The sequence below is a fragment of the Nansenia antarctica genome (genome assembly GCF_963989245.1).
Source record: "Nansenia antarctica genome assembly, chromosome: 18".
In the NCBI taxonomy this organism is placed as follows: Eukaryota; Metazoa; Chordata; class Actinopteri; order Argentiniformes; family Microstomatidae; genus Nansenia; species Nansenia antarctica.
Window position 1 is genome coordinate 14,197,910 of NC_137691.1, and position 22,911 is coordinate 14,220,820.

General features: G+C 42.8%; 1 protein-coding gene across 1 annotated transcript; it reads left to right on the top strand.

Moving 5' to 3' along the window:
- Window positions 1–2,605: 2,605 nt before the first annotated feature.
- Window positions 2,606–9,578, top strand: LOC308172978 (SH2 domain-containing protein 5-like; the record flags this gene model as incomplete). The annotated part of the gene is made up of 9 exons (XM_080547942.1): window positions 2,606–2,659; window positions 3,038–3,118; window positions 3,639–3,713; window positions 4,311–4,457; window positions 5,252–5,452; window positions 6,255–6,450; window positions 7,044–7,149; window positions 9,054–9,213; window positions 9,381–9,578. 9 exons carry the CDS (start codon window positions 2,606–2,608, stop codon window positions 9,576–9,578), a joined length of 1,218 nt encoding a protein of 405 aa, XP_080404068.1.
- Window positions 9,579–22,911: the final 13,333 nt, after the last annotated feature.

Genomic DNA, 22,911 nt, shown 5'->3' on the forward strand with positions numbered 1-22,911 from the left:
TCCATAAGTTAGCAGCACACTTTCCTTGTATCAAATAACAATATGTTAAGTATTTTTTATGCCGTCACTCAAAAAACAAACAAAAAAAATCTGACTTTTGTCGAATTGTCTGAATTCACCCTCTATTAAATCTGAAGGACTGAACTCTACGTTGAGCTCCTGAGTTTGAGGTCACGGATTAGAGCCTGCTACATCTCAGGCCTGGCCGTGTAGTGGCGGAGACAACAGTACAGTAGATCAGCATTTATTTGCTGAAATGACATTCTATGACTGGCCTTGTTAAAAGATTGCATTTGATATGAGACTGACGTCAGGAAGCATACACTGCTTTTTATTTTGTTATTGGTTGCAGTACTACTGCTTAGTATTAGGGGAAATTGTCGTTCTATTTTCATGTGTTCTAAACAAACAAGTTAATCAAAACTAATTTTCGTTCTATAAAGCTCAAACAGATATACACACACATGTCTATATTCTGTGTATTAGTGAGATTGTGAATAAAACAGGCTTTTGTTTTGAAGGAATTTGGTTCATGGACACCCTGCATGCGTGTACTCTTTATGTTATGCTTTTTTCCCCAAGTCATTAATAAAATGGCTATATTTGTACTCAATTTATTGTCCTTTACTCTGTGGTCTCAAGCGTGGTTGGGGTGGGGGGTGGACACAGAAACCCCCCTTTAGTGGTTTTAGTGATAAATCATAAACGTCTCCATGGAACACATGGAAAATAGTATCAGCAAGAGTCACAAGCAGTGTAAGATAACAGGGTTTATCAGAATTAAATCTAAAATATATTGAAGGAGTTGAAAAATAATAGAATATGTAATGGATTTGCACACGGAAACGCTGGATCTCAAGATAGTAATGAGTAATTATGATAAAGTGAGTTACTTAAGAAAAGTATACCCCATTTTCATTTTATATACAATAACTGTCTCATTATGACAATTCATATTCGGCACCAATGCAACAACTTGGTGAACAAATTCAGATTCCAATGCTAAATCTAAAAGACCACTTATTATTTTGGGGAAATCTAAGAGTCAGTACAACACAAGCATGTTCATGCCTAATATTCTTTAAGTAAAAAAACAAAAAACAGGCGTCAACCACCCATGTGTGTTGTGGAAAAAGAGCACACCTTTACACATAGGCGACTCATACGTAACAGTGATCGGCTACTATTGATAAGGATTTATACTGATCACTATTTAGTAATCCTACACATGGGAGAGTGTTCTTGCTTGAAGCCCAGCATAGCTGTTTTATAAACTGTCTGTTTACTATAAAACTGGTCGACGGAGAATGAAGTGTAGACACAAGTCAGTGCAGGTGTTATTGCCCAATCTGTCCCAAACACTTGGGTGAAGTTGCCCTTAACCACTGATCGTGGATCAGCTTACCAGCTTACCCTCCCGAAATACAATCAGTGGAGAAAACGCCAAACTGACCTCAGATCAGCCTCTAGTCACTCCTCGTCGCTCCCATACTCAGGAATGTGAGCAGGAAAAGAAAGGAAGTGGAGTTTATGAGTCCAAGATTAATACAGTCAGGGGGTAAAGTGCTTAGGTGGGTCATCAATACCGGCCGAGGCTACCAGGTCATTAGGGTCTGATTAACATCTGATTAACCTAGGCTAAAAGCAGGTTACGATTTGTCGGAATCAACTCTAATCAGTCTGTTTTATAATACCTGAGATTCTCCAGAATTGTGGTCACGCCCAGACGCACCGGGGTCGGATTCTTCGTTCACATTGACGTTTTGGACGGGGGCGTCGGCGTGATAAGGTGATCCACTTTGCTGTCCTGATCATCTGATCTGGGAAATCAGATCTGTCTGGGACTGTGGTGAGACGGCGTGGACGTGGTAAGGGCGCTGTTATAATTTTTAATCTGCTTTTGACTAAATAGAAACCTGTGAAAGGAGTTTCCAAAGTTGCGCCTTGGCTTGAATCGTTTTACGCGTGTGTGCGTATGTGCGTGTGAGAGACGGACATAGCCTTAAGTGCGAACATCAGCTGTAGCCTATCGATCATTTGATCTCAAATTCACTGGTTCGCAAGTCATTATGTTTAAACGAAATGCTCAGCTGAAACACTATTACGTTGTAAGTTATCGAGTGCTCAGATCAGCTGCTTTGTTTGTTTTCATATTGGTGAAAACACTCGACTGGTGTTTTTCACAGCCTTGATTGTTCCTTAAATGTTGAACATGGAAAGCATAGAAGCGTTTGCAGACTTTGCACTGTTGTCTTAGAACATAAAGTGTGTGCATGCTTAGGTCGCTTCACTGCCTTCACATGTGTCTGTCAGTAAGCATCAGCCTACACTAATAATAATAATAATAATAACCTGCAAAGAGGTGTGGACTTGTATGGCCCAGGTGGTGGTGCACTGAGGGTTCCAGCCCTGTTTAACTGTTCACCACCTCTATCCAATGTAGGCTACGTTTCCTGCTGATGCCTATTACCTTTACCACTGAGGAGGATGTAATGTTGATATATGACAACTGTACTTTCACTTTACTTTACTGCCTGGCTGCTATTGCAGAACTCAGGGAGACTCATTGGAAAACGACGGCCGCAAAGAAACTCAAGTGAAAAGGATGGGAGAGTCAGCAGTCAACAAGGACGACAGCACAGTCACAAGGACAGCTGAGGTAGGCCTTAAAAACGTAGCTCATAGTCATTTATATTGTTTACAGTCATTGATATTATCCATATTATATGAGTCAATGATTACCTTTATCGGTATGGTTCCCCCAGACACAGGTTAAACCTAGTGCTGGACTAAATCATCTTGGGCTGGTTTCACAGACAAGGCTTAAGCCTAATCCTAGACTAAAAAGCATCTTCAATGGAGATTTTACATTGAAAGTGTGATTTAGTCCAGGACTAGGCTTAAGCCTTGTCTCTGAAACCGGCCCCTTATCTTTCAATATAACTTTTTTTAGTCTAGGATTAGGCTTAATCTGTGTCTGGGGAAACGGGCCTATAATCTAATAGTCTAACACTTTAAATCTCTCTTGTTCATCAAGTATGTCGGCTCCTTTCCCGTGGACGACTGCTGTTTGGACGACCAGATGCAGCAGCTGCACACACAGCTCAAGTCTCTCAAAGTAGGTGCAAGGATATGGCAGATGAAACCGAGGCAGTGCATTTAAAACACCAGGTTTCCTGGGCGCTTGGGTGGCGTAGCGGGTTAAGCGTTGACCATGTAACTGCAGGGTCCCCGGTTCGATTCCGGCTGCTGACATATCCTGCATGTCATCCCTCCTCTCTCTCTCACCCATCCTTCCTGTCTAAATCTCTACTATATCTGTCAATAAAAATATGAATGGGACTGCCCCACTCAGAAAAAAACAAAACAAACAAAAAAAGTAGATGCAAGGATACGGCGGATGAAACCGAGGCAGTGCGTTTAAAACACGAGGTTTCCTCTCCACTTCACGCTCCTCAATTTCATGCACCTCGGTTTGAGAGTGAAGTAGCAGCAGCATGGCTTTGCCTGTTCCACTAGTACATTAAAACAAGTCCTGACTGCTCATGCCACTTACAGATGCTTAAATGAAATTGGGCCCCCAGGCCGTGAAGCGTAACGCCTCCCTTTCGCTGTTTGTCTTTTGTCGACTGTAGCAAACATGCAAGAGGAGGAGGTCTGTGTCCCTGAAGTTCTCAATCAAAGGGGTGAAAATGTATGATGAAGATGAGACGGTAAGAATGGAAACTTCCTAGTGAGTATAAAGTGCAAAGTACACGTGTCATTGTAGTTAGTATGAGGAACTGGTGTCTTCTTTCCAGGAACAAAGGTTGTGCACACATTCTGGTTCCTGAGGGATACTCAGGAAAACTTGGTTTAGCTTTTGTGTATCTGTGTTTTGTAGGAGGGGGTTTTGTGTTGTTGTATGTATTATTGATGCTATTGTATATACAGCTATTGTTGATTGTCGACTGTTTATATCCTGCTTATTCTTTTATTGATTTTGTTGTTTATAGTTGCGCTTTGAGTTGCATTCATGTACGAAAGGCGCTATATAAATAAAGTTTGACTTACTTACTTATATCCTGCTTATGCTATTATTGATTTTGTATTTCTGCTGCCATGCCAATGTCTGAATGAACCTGAACCCAAGAATTGTACTCTTCGTACCCGTAGCATTGATGTAATAAAAGCGATTCTGATTCGGACATTTCCCAATGGGATAATAAAATGGACTCAACTCGTCCTTTTCCCTGTGGAGTACAGTACAGTACCATTTCATTGACTGATTGGTCCTGTACTCCGGTCCTGTTTCTCTCCCTTGTCTGCAGACCCTCCTCATGGCCCACGCCCTGCGCCGCGTCTCCCTGTCCACCGCCCGTCCGTCTGACGCCCAGTTCGCCTTTGTCTCCCACAACCCAGGCAGCCCTGACGCCCAGCTCTACTGCCACCTCTTCAAGGCTAGGCATGCCAGAGCGGTATGAACACACACACACACACACACATACATACACACCCACCCACCCACACACACACACATGCCCGCACTCACCTGTGGATGGTCTGTAATGTATGGCTGTTCTGTGCCTCAGCCCCTTTGACTAATGTGTAACATGTCCAAAAGTACATTTTCAATTGTAGCTTCATTGTCTTGCAAGATGATTACCAATTCAATCTTTAGTCTTTACGCGTAATTTAACAGACGCTCTTATCCAGAGAAACAACTCAGTGGCCTTGCGGTTAGAGTGTCCGTCCTGAGATTGGGAGGTTTGAGTCACACCAAAGACTATAGAAATGGTACCCGATGCCTCCCTGCTTGGCACTTAGCATTAAGGGTTGGATTGGGGGTAGGACCCTGCAACATACCAGTGTCATGTCCAGGGGGTGTACTTCAAGCCGCCTCACGCTACAGAAACAGGAGATAGGTTCCTGCTCCGATGGGCCATTAGGCTCAAACCATCGGTTCTCAAGGCTACGTACTTTACTTTCCAGTGTGTCCAGAGTGACTTACAATAATTACATTTGTCCTAAAGTGACAGAATGTTACGATCACAATCACCGTGAGTAAGTCTTTCTTTAAGAATAAGTGCCACAAGCCGTCATGGTGCTAGAGAAAAGAAAGAAAACAAATGATTCTAAACTACACAGACATTAAAAATAAAAAGTGTGAAGGAAGGGGGGCAGTGCTGGTGTCAGTGCCAGTGTGTTGAAGTGTTGTACTGTAGCTTTAGCTGGTCTTAATTGTGTCTCTGTGGGTTGGGATCTCTCCTAGGCCCAGTTCCTGAACCTGTTGCTGTGCAGGTGTTTCCAGCTCTCCTACCTAGAGAAGCACCCAGAGGAGGCTCAGGAGGAGAGTGCTGGAGCCCTCCCCCGCCGCGCCCCCTCCCTCCTCAACCACGGCTTCCCTCTCAGCGTCAGCGCCCTCGTGTCCTTCAGAAGGGCCCCGACACAGGGCTTACTACCAGGGGAGAAGGTATGGACCCTGGACACCCACCTGACTTGGTATGGTCTTGGCAGTGTATTAACCGAGTGGTCACTGAGTTAGCCATTTAGCAGACGCTTTTAATCCTAAGAGATTTACAATTACAGATTACAGAGGACATTCCCCCTGGAGTAACTGAGGGCTAAGTGCCTTACTCAAGGGCACACTAGTGGTGGTGTTTTTCAGGCGGGATTTGAACTCACAACCTTTCCGATCACTAGTCTGACTCACTATCCACTACTAGACCACCACTACCCCTACTAGACCACCCTACCCTCTGAGTCACTGGCTGGATGTAATTGGATCCACTGGATGGCTCTCCACTATTGATTTGGTTGTTTGGAAATGATCACTCTGCGGCTGATTGGTGTATTTAGGGACAAAAGAATAAACCAGTACTGACCAACGTACTGCTGTGTCATTACAACTAGCTGATAGGCCTATCACAGAACAATAGGAGGTCGAGCCAGCGTCTAATGATCGCAAGGTCGACAAATCTGCGGTTCGAACCCCGGCTGGCCACATGTCGAGGTGTCCTTGGGCAAGACACTGAACCCCAAATTGCTCCCAATGAGCGGCGCCGGTGCCTTCCATGGTAGCTTGCCGCCATTTGGTGTGTGAATGTGTGTGTGTGAATGAGTGAGTGTGTGAACGAGAGGCCATTGTAAAGCACTTTGGAATAAGGCGCTATATAAGTGCAGTCCGTTTAAAAGTAGATCCACAACAACAGATGTTGTTGGCATGTTGTTAGATAGATTGTTGATTAGATATCTTTCTTTTACTCTAGGTCTTTCCCCCCCCGCCCCCCGAGCGGGAACCGAAGAGCGGCCAAGAGGAGGTCTTCACCCCCTCCTCCTCCTCCCCCTCCCTGGTGCGCAAGAAAGCCATCCGCAATAAATGCATCCGCTCCGGGGCGTATCGCTCCTTCACGTACACCCCCGTCAAGCAACGGCGTGTTCAGGATCAGCTGAGCTCCCCTTCTCCACCAGGTGGGCTAAGTGTGCACAGAGCACTCTCAAGAGTCAAACAGTTGATGAGGTAAAGCATAACCCTCTGTGTCGTGTGATGGGGGGAGGAGGGGGGGGGCGCCCCTCACTCACCGTCTGTCGTGGTGTTCAGTCTGTGTTATCCGTTCACCGTCGTTGTCGACGAGGTGATGGGCACTTATTTTGTCACAGTGGGGGTTCCGATATTGTGGTGATGTTGAAAGCTTTTCACCGTTACCATACAGTACCAGTCAAAAAGTTTGGACACTTTCATGTCCAAACTTTTGACTGGGTGCTGTAACCCGGTCACATGTTTAACGACACACGGTTTTGAGCATGAACATACTTTTGACTCTTTTATAAACTGTTTTTTATCACTCTTGTATATCCTTGTTCATCTCAACTCTTGTACATTTTATGCATTTGATCCACTGTGACTCTCCACTTGAGGTTGACTTCCACTTGGAGATCATCCAAAACAAACAATCCCTCTTGATATATAATACCATCCCCCGAGGGACTTCTTTGGAATGTTGTGGTCTTCAAAATCCCAGAAAACTCGAATTCTAAGGAAATCTCCCTTGTGTGTGAAACAGCAAAGGGGCGGGACAAAACGCCGGTGCGGAGAACCCGGGCCCCGAGCCTGGCAGAGACGGAAGAAGCCCTGGCGCAGGCGGTGTGGTGCTGGGCTGGCATCGCCACGTGAGTGCCACCCTCTCTGGTGTTTACACTTACACTGCGTGACGTTAGAATTATAAGGTTCTATCTCCATTTTTGGTCAAAATTTAGTTTTTTTACATAATCTGATCCATTGGGTGTTTATTAATGCCTGTGTGGTGTTATTTTTTAAATGTTTGAGTTAGTAATTAATAAAACACAAAGGTTCCATCTCACAAAACATAATGGAATGTAAAAACTTTGACGCTCAATATCTCTGAACTGCCCTAAACGGAGATAGAAACGTATAATTCTAAGCTCACGACTGTACACTGAACCCAGACCACGGCTGTGTTTGGATCATCTAGAATCCTTCCTTTGCTCACAAGCAAAAGTCTAAAAGGTTGCATTTTTTTCTATACAATCCGAACACAGCCCAGGTCCTTTATGTTCTTGCTTGATGAGAACTCATTTGATTCACTTCATTGCTGAGCATAGTCTATATACAGTATACTGTATATAGCGCAAGGATCCTCACTCCTGGTCCTGGAGAGCTGCGGTACTGCAGGCATTTGTCCCAGCTCAGCGGTGGTTCTGAAGATCAGTTGATTAGTTAAATCTGGTGCGATGGATTTTCACTAGGCTGGGACAAAAACATTGACCCACCGCTCCCCACCTCTCCAGGACCGGGGGTTGAGTATCGCTGGTCTAGCTGCCACTAGACTTCAAGCCTTCGCCCTTGTCTTGTGTAGGGGGTGGCTGTGGTGCAGGAGGTAGAGCCGGCGTCTAATGATCGCAAGGTAGATCGGCTGACCACATGTTGAGGTGTCCTTAGGCAAGACATTGAACCCCAAATTGCTTCCAATGAGCGGGCCGGCACCTTGCATGGTAGCTTGCCGCCATGTGTGTGTGAATAGGTGAATGAGAGGCCATTGTAAAGCGCTTTGGAATAAGGCGCTATATACAGGGGTGCACATAACTGGTGCGCCAGTGCGCATGCGTCGCCAAAATGCATGCTGCGCGGCAGATCAGCGGCAGATCAGCGCTTTTGCGCACCAACAGCTGGGTCCAAGAAGCAAGCCCCACCAAGTAAGTAACTATTTGCCGTCCCCTCAGCCGAAGGCCCGACGACCACGGCGACTCCCCTCACGAAAACATTCGGAAAGTATCGTAACTCGTACTTTCATTCCGCGTATCGCGTATCGCACGGTTATCACGCCGACACGTGAAAATTCAGTCCCGAACGACTCGTCGCTAAAAGGAAAAACAACACCAAGGGACTTCACGTTTCTTTTCTCTGAAGCTTTCAAACGTTCAGACGTTTGTTTTACAGCTTCATTATCGCACCTCGACCCCTGACCCAGGGAATATGGTTGGGAATTCTATTAGAAGAAAGAAGAAAAAAAAGACTTTGTTGCACAATCAAAATAATGAGCTATTTAAAGTGATGGCCTACAACATCCTCTACCAATACCATGGTTGAAATTGAGGACAGTGATAACTTACAGCAGTCAAGAGAGCAGTGATGATGATTAAGCTTGTAGCATAAGTAAATGCTTAGGCTGTAACTTTTTGTTGAAAAGTTGATTTCAGTGTTTACAGAACAGAGCAGTGCTTAAAGAGATGTCAGTTGATTTCATTGTGTTTAAAGGAGTCTGACAGACTTTCATGCTTAAAGAGCAGTCATTTGATTTTGATTTGTTTATTTTGTTTTGCACACAATCATTTGTTCGTTCATCTTTATTTATGAATAAATGTCGTTTTGCTAATATACGTTATCCATGCATCCCTTTTTCATCCATCCTGTGGGACGGGTCGTGACTCGCGAGCTCGGGGAGCACCAAGCAGCATCCCTAGGTGCTCCTCTGAGCACTGGCCCCAAAAAGTTATGTGCACCCCTGGCTATATATATAAGTCAGTCCGTTTACCATTTTATCCTGACGTTGCAGTGACAGCAGCTCATCCCTGCTGGCCGAGGACGTCCTGGGCTCGTACCTCCTGTGTTCCCACCCTAAGAGACCCAGCTGTGGCTCCCTCATCATCCGCCTCCCGTCAGGCCTGGTCACCTACCTCGTCGACAACACAACCAGCGGCAAATACGTCCTGGAGGTGAAGACACAACGGGTTGCCTTTGTGGACACAAACGATAGTTGAAAACATGTCTCTTTCTCCCGTGACAACCATTTCAGTTTTCATTCACAACTGTGTGCTTCTTTCTAACTGAGCTTTTTTTGTGTGCTTCTGTGCATGATTTGGAATGTTTTCTTCTGTCCTAGAACTGCCATATGGAGTTCAGCAGCATCACGTCCCTGATCGAGCACTACACAGAGGCCAAGGCGGAGCTGGAGTGCAAGCTGAGCTGCGCCAGGGTGAACCACTGCTATGAATGGGACGAGAACGCCAGCAAGGCGCAGCAGACTTCAGGCCGCAAAAGAAGCGCTAGAAAAGGTACCCAGAGGAAGCAGTGGGTTTAAACACCATCTCTGGTCAACGGAGTGATCGCAGTATCCTCGACCTCATGTGCCTTATATGTGACGTTATGTACAATACCTTCTTGCTCTTTTTCTTTCTTTATTTTTTCTTTTTTTTACTTTGCACTTACGAGACAACAGTTTGGACACACTTCCCCATTCAGTTGAATGGGAAAGTGTGTCCAAACTTTTGACTGGTACTGTATATAGCTTGTTCATTCACGTGCCTTATTTTAGTGCACTTGGTTATTGTTTGGTGAGTATTTTATTAGATGGGAATATTAGTAGCACAAATCACTTGCTTGACTGTTGGGGTGGAAGAAGATGTTGGCACTTGTACATACGTGTACGATTGTTTTGTCATGTGTCATGTATGTTTGAGATTCACACTGTCTCACCCTATGGGTTTTTAGACACACCTAAAATTGCTTTTAAAAAGTAACGGTAAGGTAAAATATGTGTATTAATTCTTCAATACAGACTAGGTCTTTTTTTTAAGCCTCTTAAATTGAACTTTGTGGTTGAATTTGTCTGGGTGTCTTTTAAGATGTTCTCTGACATTGCCCCATGTTCTGCTGTAAATTGCATGTACAGTACATTATATACAGTCTGCTATATACAGCATATATGCTACAGTCATTTAAAGATTGTACAGTGACATATTCTATGTGAGAATGTGTTTTTGTATCATGTTTTTTCAAAGCTGATATGCAGATTTTAAACTTTGTCCTGATGTTTAATGTTGCAATGCATTGTCATTTCTAACTGGGCTATTACATAATATCATGCCTGAAGTTATTATTCTGAAGATTATAGATGTTTTTTTTATTATACTGTGTAACTATTTTGTACTGCATAAACAGCACAAACAACTTCTGATCCGAGTCTCTTGTTTACCTTGATCAATCAATTTGTTTGGTACAACAATTTGGGGTTCTTTTATTTATACAAGTGGCCATAATGAAACATGGATAGATTTTGGATAGATAAATAGCGTTTATTATTATTAGTAGTAATAATAATAACTTTGATTTCTATAGCGCCTTTCAAAAACCCAAGGATGCTTTACAATTCTAAAGGGGAATGGTCAGATAGACAAGCAAACCAGAAACAGTGACTAGGGGCCAAAGGCCTTGGTGAACAGGTGGGTTTTAAGGGCTGATTTGAAGGAGTCCAGGGTGGGGGCGTTGCGGATCACTATGGGGAGAGAGTTCCAGAGGGTAGGTGCAGCCACGCTGAAGGCTCTGTCCCCAAAGGTCCTTAGGTTGGTGCACAGCAGGCCCATGTCTGCGGACCGCAGGTTCCGGGAAGGGGTATGTTGGGAGAGGAGGTCAGTTAGGTACTGGGGGGCGCAGGCGTGGAGGGATTTGTAGGTGAGGAGGAGGATTTTGTATGTGATGCGGGACTTGACCGGCAGCCAGTGAAGGTGAATGAGGGTAGTAGTAGTAGTAAATCAAACTGACGGTTGAAGTTTATAGTTGCTAATTATATAAATAGTGGAGCGGCTTAGCACAAGAATTGTGCACTTTTTGAACAAAGCATGACATTTCTACCATAGTTAGTACATATCATAAGGTTTATTATTTTCAGATGTGGAGGGAAGTCAGATTTGACCCCAGAGGCCCGGGAGAGGTCAAATTCAAGATGGCCTAATGTTAAAACACGCTTAATTTTGGAACCAAACAGAGTAGAAAAACACTTAAGGTGTCATTTCCAACTAAGTTAGGGATGCCCATTCATTTGGTGATACTTTTGAGATTGCCAGAATTCAAGAAATGCAATTAGGTCAAGGTAAAAATGTACCTTAACCTCATGGTAGCTAGCTATGGTAGAAATGTCATGCTTTCTTCAAAAAGTGCACAATTTCTCATAATATGACAGCTTAGCTGCTGTACTATAAGCAACTTAGTACGCTGTGGGAGGAAGAGGACGGCAGGGGAGGAAGAGGATGGGAGGTAGAGGACGGCAGGGGAGATAAGAGCACGTAGCGAGCTGATGTGTTTACTCAACCTTGGTTTATCTTTGATAGCACGGCACGGGTAGTAGTAGTATTTATTTATCTACAAATGATGCCATCCGCCAAGTGTAGCTATTTATAGTTGGCGGATGGTTGTTAAGAGCTTGGATTCCAATCGACAACCTGTCTGATTTCTGATCGCTCAAGCTTCTCTGGTCTATATGATTTCTTGCTATTTAACTTGGCTAAACTAGCGAGTGATAAGCAAGGTTATTGGGAAGCAGATTTTTTCTTCTTAACTGGCTTCTATTACAAGCTCAAAAACTTGATTGTTTTGTTGTCTCCCGAGACTCAACACAATAAGGCTTGATTTTTGTATACATCTCGTGGGATTTATCAAAATAAGCCTGGATTGATCTTTAGCGACGTTGATGGAATACCCCCCAGCTGTTGTTGTTGTTGTTGTTGTTGTTGTTGTTGTTGTTGTTGTTGACCCCCTGTCCCCTGTAGGAGTATGAGGAGAAGCTGGCCAGGCTGCAGGCAGATAACAACGCAGAGATGCAGTTAAATAACTCCAAGCCTTATGTTTGTAACTTCAAAATACAGTCATTACTCCCAGATGAAGTTCTGGCAATAGCCAATTGGCTGCAAAACAATTTAGCTTCAGTAGCTGAATGCAGTAACACGAATGGATGGAGTATTTTTCATCCACGTTGACTGATTGGTGACACATGACATCGATCTGGCATATCAGCTATGCAAAACAAAACATTTGATATGTTTTGCATACCAATCAGGAAGTGTATCTGGATGTATCTGGAAGGGCGTCTGCTTATCCAATAATTGGAATGGATTTACCGCGATTCGGTTAAAAGGTAGGCGTTTGTCTATGAATGACGGCTGTGCTTTGTGCTTATCGTTTGGTCTGTGGATGTGTCTGTCTGCCTATTTGATTTTTTTTGTAGTCTTTAGCCTATTTGATCAAGTGCAAATTGTGCATTGAGGGATTGAAGGGATATCACGTCATATGAAGATCATGAGGGGCATTTCAGGGGTCTGATAAGCAGTGATTGATTGATTGATTGAAAACTTTATTAGAAGATTTGCAGAAGTAGGTACATGTAAGTACATATTACATACAAGGTCAACTAAAAGGATAAAAACCCAAGAAAGCCACTGGCTTATTTCAATTGGGGTCCTTGATTTTCAATTCATCGTTACGTGTAAGACAGACAGGAAAGAAAAAAAGAAAAAAAAACTAGTACTATCTACAAGATAATACAGACAAATATGTGAATAACGGCGTTAGAATAAACGGCGTTACTAACGGAGTCACTTTTTCCAGTAACGGGTAATCTCATTGATTACTATTTCCGTCGTTATGACGCCGTTACCGTTACCGGTAATTCAATGCGGCGCGTTACTAGTTACTTTACTGAAGCTTCTCATTGTCATCCGACCTCAGTCGCAGCTGCAAAAGTGTTGTTTGTTTGTTGGGGAGGGGAGGGGCGAGACAACCGCGCAAGTGATCATGATTGGCTATGGTAGAGAACATTTCATGGTAAGCCAACCATAGTTCAGTGTTGTGCGGATGTTTCTACACTCAAACCACACGCGCGCACAGCACCTCACACACACTCAAACTATCAGAGAGATACACGCAGCAATGGCTAACAAAGAAGGACACGGAGCCACGCCGTCCAAGCAGCTAAAGCTGGATTTTTCTGCGTCAGCTCCACAAAAACTTGTGACACAGACTGAACTGAACGGAATGATAGGCAGGTATGTTGTTGAGAACATGCTTCCGTTATCAACAGTTGATTCTGACTCCTTCAGAGCCCTAATTGCCAAAATACCGGCGAGAGGAGGGGCCGGTCCGCCATGCAGAAAGAAGTTTTCTAAATATATAGACGCCGAGTACGCCAAAATGAATGCCGAGCTCCAAAATACATTTGAAGAGTTAGAATATGTCTCTACAACTGCAGACATTTGGACTGCACATAATAAAAGCTATCTTGGCGTGACCGCGCATTGGATTCATCCACATAGCCTGGAACGAAGGAAAGCAGCCCTGGCATGCAGACGATTCAAGGGCCGTCATACTCACGACAGTATTGCAACTGAACTTGACTACATTCACTCATCCTATGGCATATCCCACAAAATAACATCAACTGTCACGGATAATGGCTCTAATTTCGTCAAGGCCTTCAAAATGTACCAGCCAGCCAAGGAGGATGACTCTGGGGAGGATGAGGATGAGGTGACTTTTATGAACATTAATGATGTCTTGCAAAACAGTGTTGGTGATGATGATGCTGTGATTACTTTGCCGCCACATCAGAGATGTGCATCGCACACATTAAACCTGGTTTCATGTACTGATGTTGACAAGTGGTTACTGTCAAGACCAGAAGCAAAAGCAATATACAGAAGTGCTACGACAAAATGCACAGGCTTATGGAACAAGGCTAGCCGTTCAACGGTGGCCGCAGAGACCGTGGATGATGTCATCGCAAGGAAGCTGCTAGTCCCTTGCACTACAAGATGGAACTCGTTCTATGATGCCCTTGTTCGAATCTGTGAGATCCCTATAGTCGAGCTGAACACCATCTCCTCCAAGTTCGGGTTGAAAGCCATCACAGAACGAGAGCATCAGTTCATCAGGGAGTACTGTAGTGTAATGAAGCCACTAACAGTGGCCTTAGACATTCTTCAGGGAGAAGACCACTGTTTCCATGGCACACTCCTACCCACGCTCGAGACACTGATGTTCAAGACCCTGGAACTGAAGAGTGGCCTGCAAATCCTTGTTGACCTCCCAGAGGCAGTTGTCAAGGTAAGAACTAGTATTTATCTTTAAATACATTAAATGCATCCATACATTATGAAAAGTTTTTAAATATGGTTAATGTGTAATGCTATTAGTGTGTGTGTGTGTGTGTGTGTGTGTGTTTGTGTGTGTGTAAGACAGTTAGTATAATATGCTCTTTGCATTATGTATCATTTCAGGCAGTCAAAACAAGATTTGCAGAGGTGCTGGAAAGCGACAATGCTGTCTTGGCTGCTGTGACTCTGCCCAGGTTTAAACTACGTTGGCTGCGGACACAGGACAGGAAGGATAAGGCCAAGGCAAGTCTGCTGGCAGAGTGCCGGAAAAGTGTCCAAGACGAAGACCAGCAAACAGGTACTACCAGCACACCAACACTCACTGACTCAGCCATAGAGGAGTTCTTTTCCTTTGAGGATGAGGATGACCCCTCTGCTACTGCTGAAAGTGAAGTTGTGGATTATCTCAAATCAGGAGGACAAGGGATGGACACTCTTAATGGATTTCCACGGATAAAGAAAATTTCACTCAAATACAATGCAGCCACTCCATCCAGCGCCCCCGTAGAGAGACTGTTTAGCCTGGGGAAGCTCGTCTTCACTCCAAAGAGGAACAGGCTCTCTGACCAGAAGTTTGAAAAGCTTCTGCTTTTAAGATACAATCACTGGTTTAATGGCTAGGGTTGGCTGGATGAATGAATGCATGCATGGATGGATGAGTGTTAGGAAGGAGTGTACGGATGGATAGATGAATGAATGAATGTTAAGGAGCCAAAGTTGGATTTGTCCAAGAAATTGAAATGTCCAAGAAATACTTTAAAAGCACTTCATATTGTTTAACTGTTTACTTTTGTTGTGTTGAAAATACTTGAAGTTACAGTATATCTACCAGTTGTCTGAAGTTGTGTGACAGTTTGATTTATTTAATTTACACTACAAAGATTTAAAATTACTTCATATTGTTAAATGTTTACTTTTGTAATGAAGAAAATACTTGAAGTACAGTATGTCTACCAGTTGTGGTCTGTTGAAGTGCAATAAATATAAAAAGTTCCCTGCTGAAACCTGCTCAGAAAAAAATTCCAAATTATTTTCTTCCTGATAGGGACCCGCTAGCCCGCTGCACCGTGGTAAAAGTAACGCAATAGTTACTTTCCCTAGTAACTAGTTACTTTTATAATGAAGTAATTCAGTTGCTAACTCAGTTACTTTTTGGGATAAGTAACTAGTAACTATAACTAATTACTTTTTTAAAGTAACGTGCCCAACACTGCTGATAAGTGATACGGGATAGCACTTAGACGGCGTGGGCGGGGTGAGTGCGTATCACCCGAGAGCTAGCCTATAAATGAGTTCACATATGTAGGTATTATTTCTCTAAAGAATAGGGAATTACTCAGGGTCTTATAGCCTATATTATGCGACTTCTTTACCGCTGGTAAACTCTGCTGACGTTAATGCTAGCCTGGCTATTATTCATTAGGCTAACGATCAGTGTGAGCATGTTTATGACTATGACCTATCAGGACTATAGCTCTAACTCCTATAGCGTCAGTTAGTAACTATGTACGCAATGTTTAAGGCATTTCTGCTTTAATGGGATAGAGGCAGTAGATATTGACAGGAAAGATGGGTGAGAGAGAGCAGGGATGACAGGCTCGTTCTGTCCGCGGCTGGATTCGAACCGGCGACCTTGAGATGACATGGCTGACAACACAATAAAGTAGCTTTAAGAAGACAGTTCACGGTCAATAAATATAAAAACGTAGCTTCTCGGTGTGCTGGGTGATCTAGCTTTATTGTTATGGATCAACGGTCCAGATCAAGGGTCGGACATACAGGTCCAGATCAAGGTTCTGACATACAGGTCGCACTCGAGTTAGTGCCGTCTCGTATCTGCGACCTTAAAATAGGCCAGAACCACTATTGTCCTCGGACGTAACCACAAGACCACGGAGAAGCTAACGGAATTATGACGGCGGTTAGGATATTTAAACCTTTCGAACGTTTAAACCTTTCGAACGTTCAACGGAGCGAGAGCAAGAAGTCCCGAACCAGCAGGGGGCAGTCTATCCCCACTGATACTGGTACCGTACTACCGCTTTAGACCTTGTTTGTCAAAATCTCCAGGAATTATCTACCAGTTCAAGAACACCCAAAGCCAATATCTGACCTAATATGGTTGTGTGTTTGTGTAAACAAATGGATAACAGATATTGCTCAAAGTCTACCAGTCAAACGTTTTGAGACTTCTTTATTTTTTATTATTTTCTACATTGTAGATTAATACTGAAGACATCAACACTATGAAAGAACATATATGGAATTGTGTAGTAAACAAAAAAGTGTTAAACAAACCAGAATATGTTTTATATTTTAGATTCTTCAAAGTAGCCACCTTTAGCTTTGATGACAGCTTTGCATTCTGTCAATCAGCTTGGTGTGTGCGTGTGCGTGTGTGTGTGTGTGTGTGTGTGTGTCTGTGTCTGTGTCTGTGTGTGTGTGTGTGTGTGTGTGTGTGTGTCAGTGGAAAAGGAAACTGTGAACACCGCCCAGCATTCTCTTCTCTAGAATATGTGGGGGAAAACCACTAAAAGAGGGTGAGAGGGTGGAAGGGAGAGAGGGTGGGAGGGTGAGGGTGGATGCCTACTCCTTTTCTCATTCCCCTAGACTCTCTGGTCGAGGGGGAGGCACAGGACTCCTCATCTCGCCTAAGTGGTCACATACGTGGTCCTTTCCCTGTCACACCTGTCCATATCCTCCTTTGAATTTCATGCTGTTTCTGTCTCCTCCTGTCCTCCATAATGGAATTACGACACTGCACAGGATGTCTCGGACGAGGTGTGTGCAGCGTCTTAAGCTGCGAGTGTCAAACCAAACCTATCGCTAGTGAGAAGGTCATCTTCATTCTGTGACATTAGGGGAGGAAACTAGATCTGACACCCGGACGTGACAGAGCAGTTTACCGTGCCACATTACTGCACTTGGTTATTGTTTGGTGAGTATGTTATTAGATGGGAATATTAGTAGCACAAATCACTTGCTTGACTGTTGGGGTGGAAGAAGATGTTGGCACTTGTACATACGTGTACGATTGTTTTGTCATGTTTTGTCATGTGTCATGTATGTTTGAGATTCACACTGTCTCACCCTATGGGTTTTTAGACACAGCTAAAATTGCTTTTAAAAAGTAACGGTAAGGTAAAATATCTGTATTAATTTTTCAATACAGACTAGGTCTTTTTTTTAAGCCTCTTAAATTGAACTTTGTGGTTGAATTTGTCTGGGTGTCTTTTAAGATGTTCTCTGACATTGCCCCATGTTCTGCTGTAAATTGCATGTACAGTACATATATACAGTCTGCTATATACAGCATATATGCTACAGTCATTTAAAGATTGTACAATGACATATTCTATGTGAGCGTGCTTTTTTGTATCATGTTTTTTCAAAGCTGATATGCAGATTTTAAACTTTGTCCTGATGTTTAATGTTGCAATGCATTGTCATTTCTAACTGGGCTATTACATAATATCATGCCTGAAGTTATTATTCTGAAGATTATAGATGTTTTGTTTATTATACCGTGTAACTATTTTGTACTGCATAAACAGCACAAACAACTTCTGATCCGAGTCTCTTGTTTACCTTGATCAATCAATTTGTTTGGTACAACAATTTGGGGTTCTTTTATTTATACAAGTGGCCATAATGAAACATGGATAGATTTTGGATAGATAAATAGCGTATATTATTATTATTATTAGTAATAATAATAACTTTGATTTCTATAGCGCCTTTCAAAAACCCAAGGATGCTTTACAATTCTAAAGGGGAATGGTCAGATAGACAAGCAAACCAGAAACAGTGACTAGGGGCCAAAGGCCTTGGTGAACAGGTGGGTTTTAAGGGCTGATTTGAAGGAGTCCAGGGTGGGGGCGTTGCGGATCACTATGGGGAGAGAGTTCCAGAGGGTAGGTGCAGCCACGCTGAAGGCTCTGTCCCCAAAGGTCCTTAGGTTGGTGCACAGCAGGCCCATGTCTGCGGACCGCAGGTTCCGGGAAGGGGTATGTTGGGAGAGGAGGTCAGTTAGGTACTGGGGGGCGCAGGCGTGGAGGGATTTGTAGGTGAGGAGGAGGATTTTGTATGTGATGCGGGACTTGACCGGCAGCCAGTGAAGGTGAATGAGGGTAGTAGTAGTAAATCAAACTGACGGCTGAAGTTTATAGTTGCTAATTATATAAATAGTGGAGCGGCTTAGCACAAGAATTGTGCACTTTTTGAACAAAGCATGGCATTTCTACCATAGTTAGTACATATCATAAGGTTTATTATTTTCAGATGTGGAGGGAAGTCAGATTTGACCCCAGAGGCCCGGGAGAGGTCAAATTCAAGATGGCCTAATGTTAAAACACGCTTAATTTTGGAACCAAACAGAGTAGAAAAACACTTAAGGTGTCATTTCCAAGTTAGGGATGCCCATTCATTTGGTGATACTTTTGAGATTGCCAGAATTCAAGAAATGCAATTAGGTCAAGGTAAACATTTACCGTAACCTTATGGTATGTACTAGCTATGGTAGAACTGTCATGCTTTCTTCAAAAAAATTCTCATAATATGACAGATTAGCCGCTGTACTATAAGCAACTTAGTACGCTGTGGGAGGAAGAGGACGGCAGGGGAGGAAGAGGATGGGAGGTAGAGGACGGCAGGGGAGATAAGAGCACGTGGTGAGCTGATGTGTTTGCTCAACCTTGGTTTATCTTTGATAGCACGGCACGGGTAGTAGTAGTATTTATTTATCTACAAATGATGCCATCCGCCAAGTGTAGCTATTTATAGTTGGCGGATGGTTGTTAAGAGCTTGGATTCCAATTGACAACCTGTCTGATTTCTGATCGCTCAAGCTTCTCTGGTCAATATGATATCTTGCTATTTAACTTGGCTAAACTAGCGAGTGATAAGCAAGGTTATTGGGAAGCAGATTTTTTCTTCTTAACTGGCTTCTATTACAAGCTCAAAAACATGATTGTTTTGTTGTCTCGCGAGACTCAACACAATAAGGCTTGATTTTTGTATACATCTCGTGGGATTTATCAAAATAAGCCTGGATTGATCTTTAGCGACGTTGATGGAATACCCCCCAGCTGTTGTTGTTGTTGTTGTTGTTGTTGTTGACCCCCTGTCCCCTGTAGGAGTATGAGGAGAAGCTGGCCAGGCTGCAGGCAGATAACAACGCAGAGATGCAGTTAAATAACTCCAAGCCTTATGTTTGTAACTTCAAAATACAGTCATTACTCCCAGATGAAGTTCTGGCAATAGCCAATTGGCTGCAAAACAATTTAGCTTCAGTAGCTGAATGCAGTAACACGAATGGATGGAGTATTTTTCATCCACGTTGACTGATTGGTCACACATGACATCGATCTGGCATATCAGCTATGCAAAACAAAACATTTGATATGTTTTGCATACCAATCAGGAATTGTATCTGGATTTATCTGGAAGGGCTTATCCAATAATTGGAATGGATTTACCGCGATTCGGTTAAAAGGTAGGCGTTTGTCTATGAATGACGGCTGTGCTTTGTGCTTATCGTTTTGCGGGCTGAGCGTGCACAGAGGCCATGGCGGTGGAGTGCATTGCCTACTGTCCTTTCTGTCACAGTTGTACCTGCTGCCTCCAAGTCTTTCTGGAGCTCTTTTCTAGTGGCCCTTGGCTCTTTGGCTACTCTTCTAAGCAGGGGCGCCGCTAGAGATTCTGGGCCCCATGACAGAATATCATTTTGGGCCCCCCCCCACCTAAACCACCCATCAACCTAAACCCAGTTGAAGTTGATGAACTATTGATGCACTGCAAGAAATCCAATGATGGACATCTTTTGTAAATGTATTTTAAAATTACAGTTAATACAGGAATCAACAATTCAGCAAAGAAATCTCAACATTCTTTAACTTATTAAATTAAGACTTGAACAACACAAGGACTAAAGTATAATTAAATGAAGATTTGAACCCAATTATAAAAGTATAAATCACACAAAAAGTAAAAAATATAATTTTAATGGGGTGGTATTGTGTCTAAATAAATGTAGATCTTGTAAAGATCAGTTGGCCATAATACTGTCAGGATTAGATCAATGAAGAATTACAGCAGAGCGATATTTGCTGACTCAGCATTGCTTGTTTCACACAAAGACAAACGTGTCTTATACAAGAGGGAGCAACACAGACATGGTGCCAGCGAAATTGAATGTGAAATGGGAGAAATGTCATTTTTACACTGCGGCAGTACTGTGGAATAGTATACCTGGAGAGCTAAAAACTATATCTAGAGTAATGCACAACGATTCAAGATAGGAGTAAAGAGATCAAATCAACTAAACGCTGGGCCTTCTTAGTAGCAAAATCTTTAATAAGATCCTTGAAATCTAGTGATAAAGCCAACTTGCTGTGCTGCTGTCATTGTCCTTTGTTACTTCTTGCTCTTCTTCTTCTGCCTCTTGGCCTCTGCTCTCCTCTCTGGCTGCCTTGCTTGAAGAGGGCCCTGGCATGGAGTATCCATAGGTACATAATTCATAATATGTCCTATAATAGTATTAACATAGTAATACATACATTACACCAGATTAGCTAACTTAAATGTTATCTAGCTAGCTAACAATATTATTAAGATGCCAGTGGTCAATGTTATTGCAATTACTGGAAGAACTATTAACTAAATATGAATATTAGCTAAAGTTGTATTCAATGCTTGCATGGTAATGCAGCATACATTAAAATATTCTAAATCTGTTTGTTAACCCCAAAATCCTACTGCTCACCTCCTTCTCCTTCAACTGGGAGGTGGGTTGAGGGAAGGAGTCCTGATCCTGAAGCTGCATCTGTGCATGACGTGATTAGCATGTAACATTATACTAGTTAGCTAGCTAGCTATAGCAAGAGTGCATAGCTGCTGGATACAAATTCACTGAGCTCTAATAATCTATATTTGGACCAAAATTGCCCTCATCTCATACATTTAACTGAAATTATACTGACAGTGCACTGTAAGTTAACTTTACTTGAAGTTAATGTTAATTAGCTATAGTGAGCTAACTAGATCATCCACGCAGTGATTAGATCACTAAACCACTGTTGTCTAGATAGCCTACATGTTATGGGCCCCAAAAGAAGGTCTGTGAATGAATAGGCCTACCCTTCTTCTTTTTTTTACTTTGTTGTGCCATTTTTTGTCACTCTCCTCGTTCTTTACTTTTACTTTTCTCTTTTGAGACCCTGACTTTGGCTTTGGCTTTCACGACATCGTCTCTCTCCTTGTCAGACTATTTGCGGTAAGTGTTTCTCAACCCTCTCCTCGGGGCGCCCCAGCCGCTCCACATATTTGATCTGTTCCACCACCAGCACACCTGATTCAACTAATCAAGTCCAAAGCATAATTGACTTTTTTTAATACATAGAATTATAATTTGAAGTCGGCTACATTAACGTCCTTATGATAATAATAATAATAATAATAATAATAATAATAATAATAATATTATTTATAAATATAATGTATTTTTTTTAAAGATTCTCATGGGCCCCTGTCAGTGCTGGGCCCTTAGAATCGTCCTAACTTACCACCCCTAGCGGCGCCCCTGTATGTGCAGTATAACTTATGTTCAGTCACATCCCTGCGTTGTCATATCATGAGCCCTTAACAAGCCAGGTAAGATAACACGATAAATATCTCTCACAGAGATCATTCTTACAACACAGAGTAATGTTATATATTAGCTCCTTAACTTCACTCATACAGTAAAGGAATGAACTTCACTCATACAGTAATTGAGTCTGCACAGCGCCACCTGCTAGCTACCTATAACTTTTATCTCAAATTGAAATATAGACCAGAACATTTTATTTGAACTCAACGAGACTAACCGGCATACATAATGGTCGAATAGAGTGAAACAAAGAACAATTGAAATTAATTATATTTCAACAAAAAATCTGGTTGAGTAGGATAGCGAGCTAATTAGTTTAGCCAAAACTGCACGTGCGCTTTTTTTTCTTCCACCATACTTCAACCACAGATGTCGTTCGGGATGCCAGCAGCATTTTAATGTGAGGGAGACATTTGCAGATAATCATACACACGGTTCTAGTGTTGTTGTTGTATCAGAAAATGTTTTTATGAAAAAATCCACGAAAGCATCTCATAAGATGCCAGTCCAGTCCAGTGCAGTGGTACTACAATGCTAGGTCTTAACACGGACTACCATCACAATGGCCTACCGTTCAGATGTATCCTTTAGCCTTTACTTTAGTTTACGAATGGCATCTCTTTCTAACAACTGATGCATGTGTTAAATGAATTCCCATACTCTCTGTGTTCACTGCAGGTACTAATCATGGTGGACGAAGATGTTGTACGTAGCCGGCTGCCTAGAAAGGCGGCCTCTCTTATGCACAGGCGCAGCAGCAGCGGCGCTTTTGGACGACATTTCTGTGTAAGTGGTGACACTGATTCCAGTAACCCAGACGTTTTTGGGGCTCTGCTACCAGA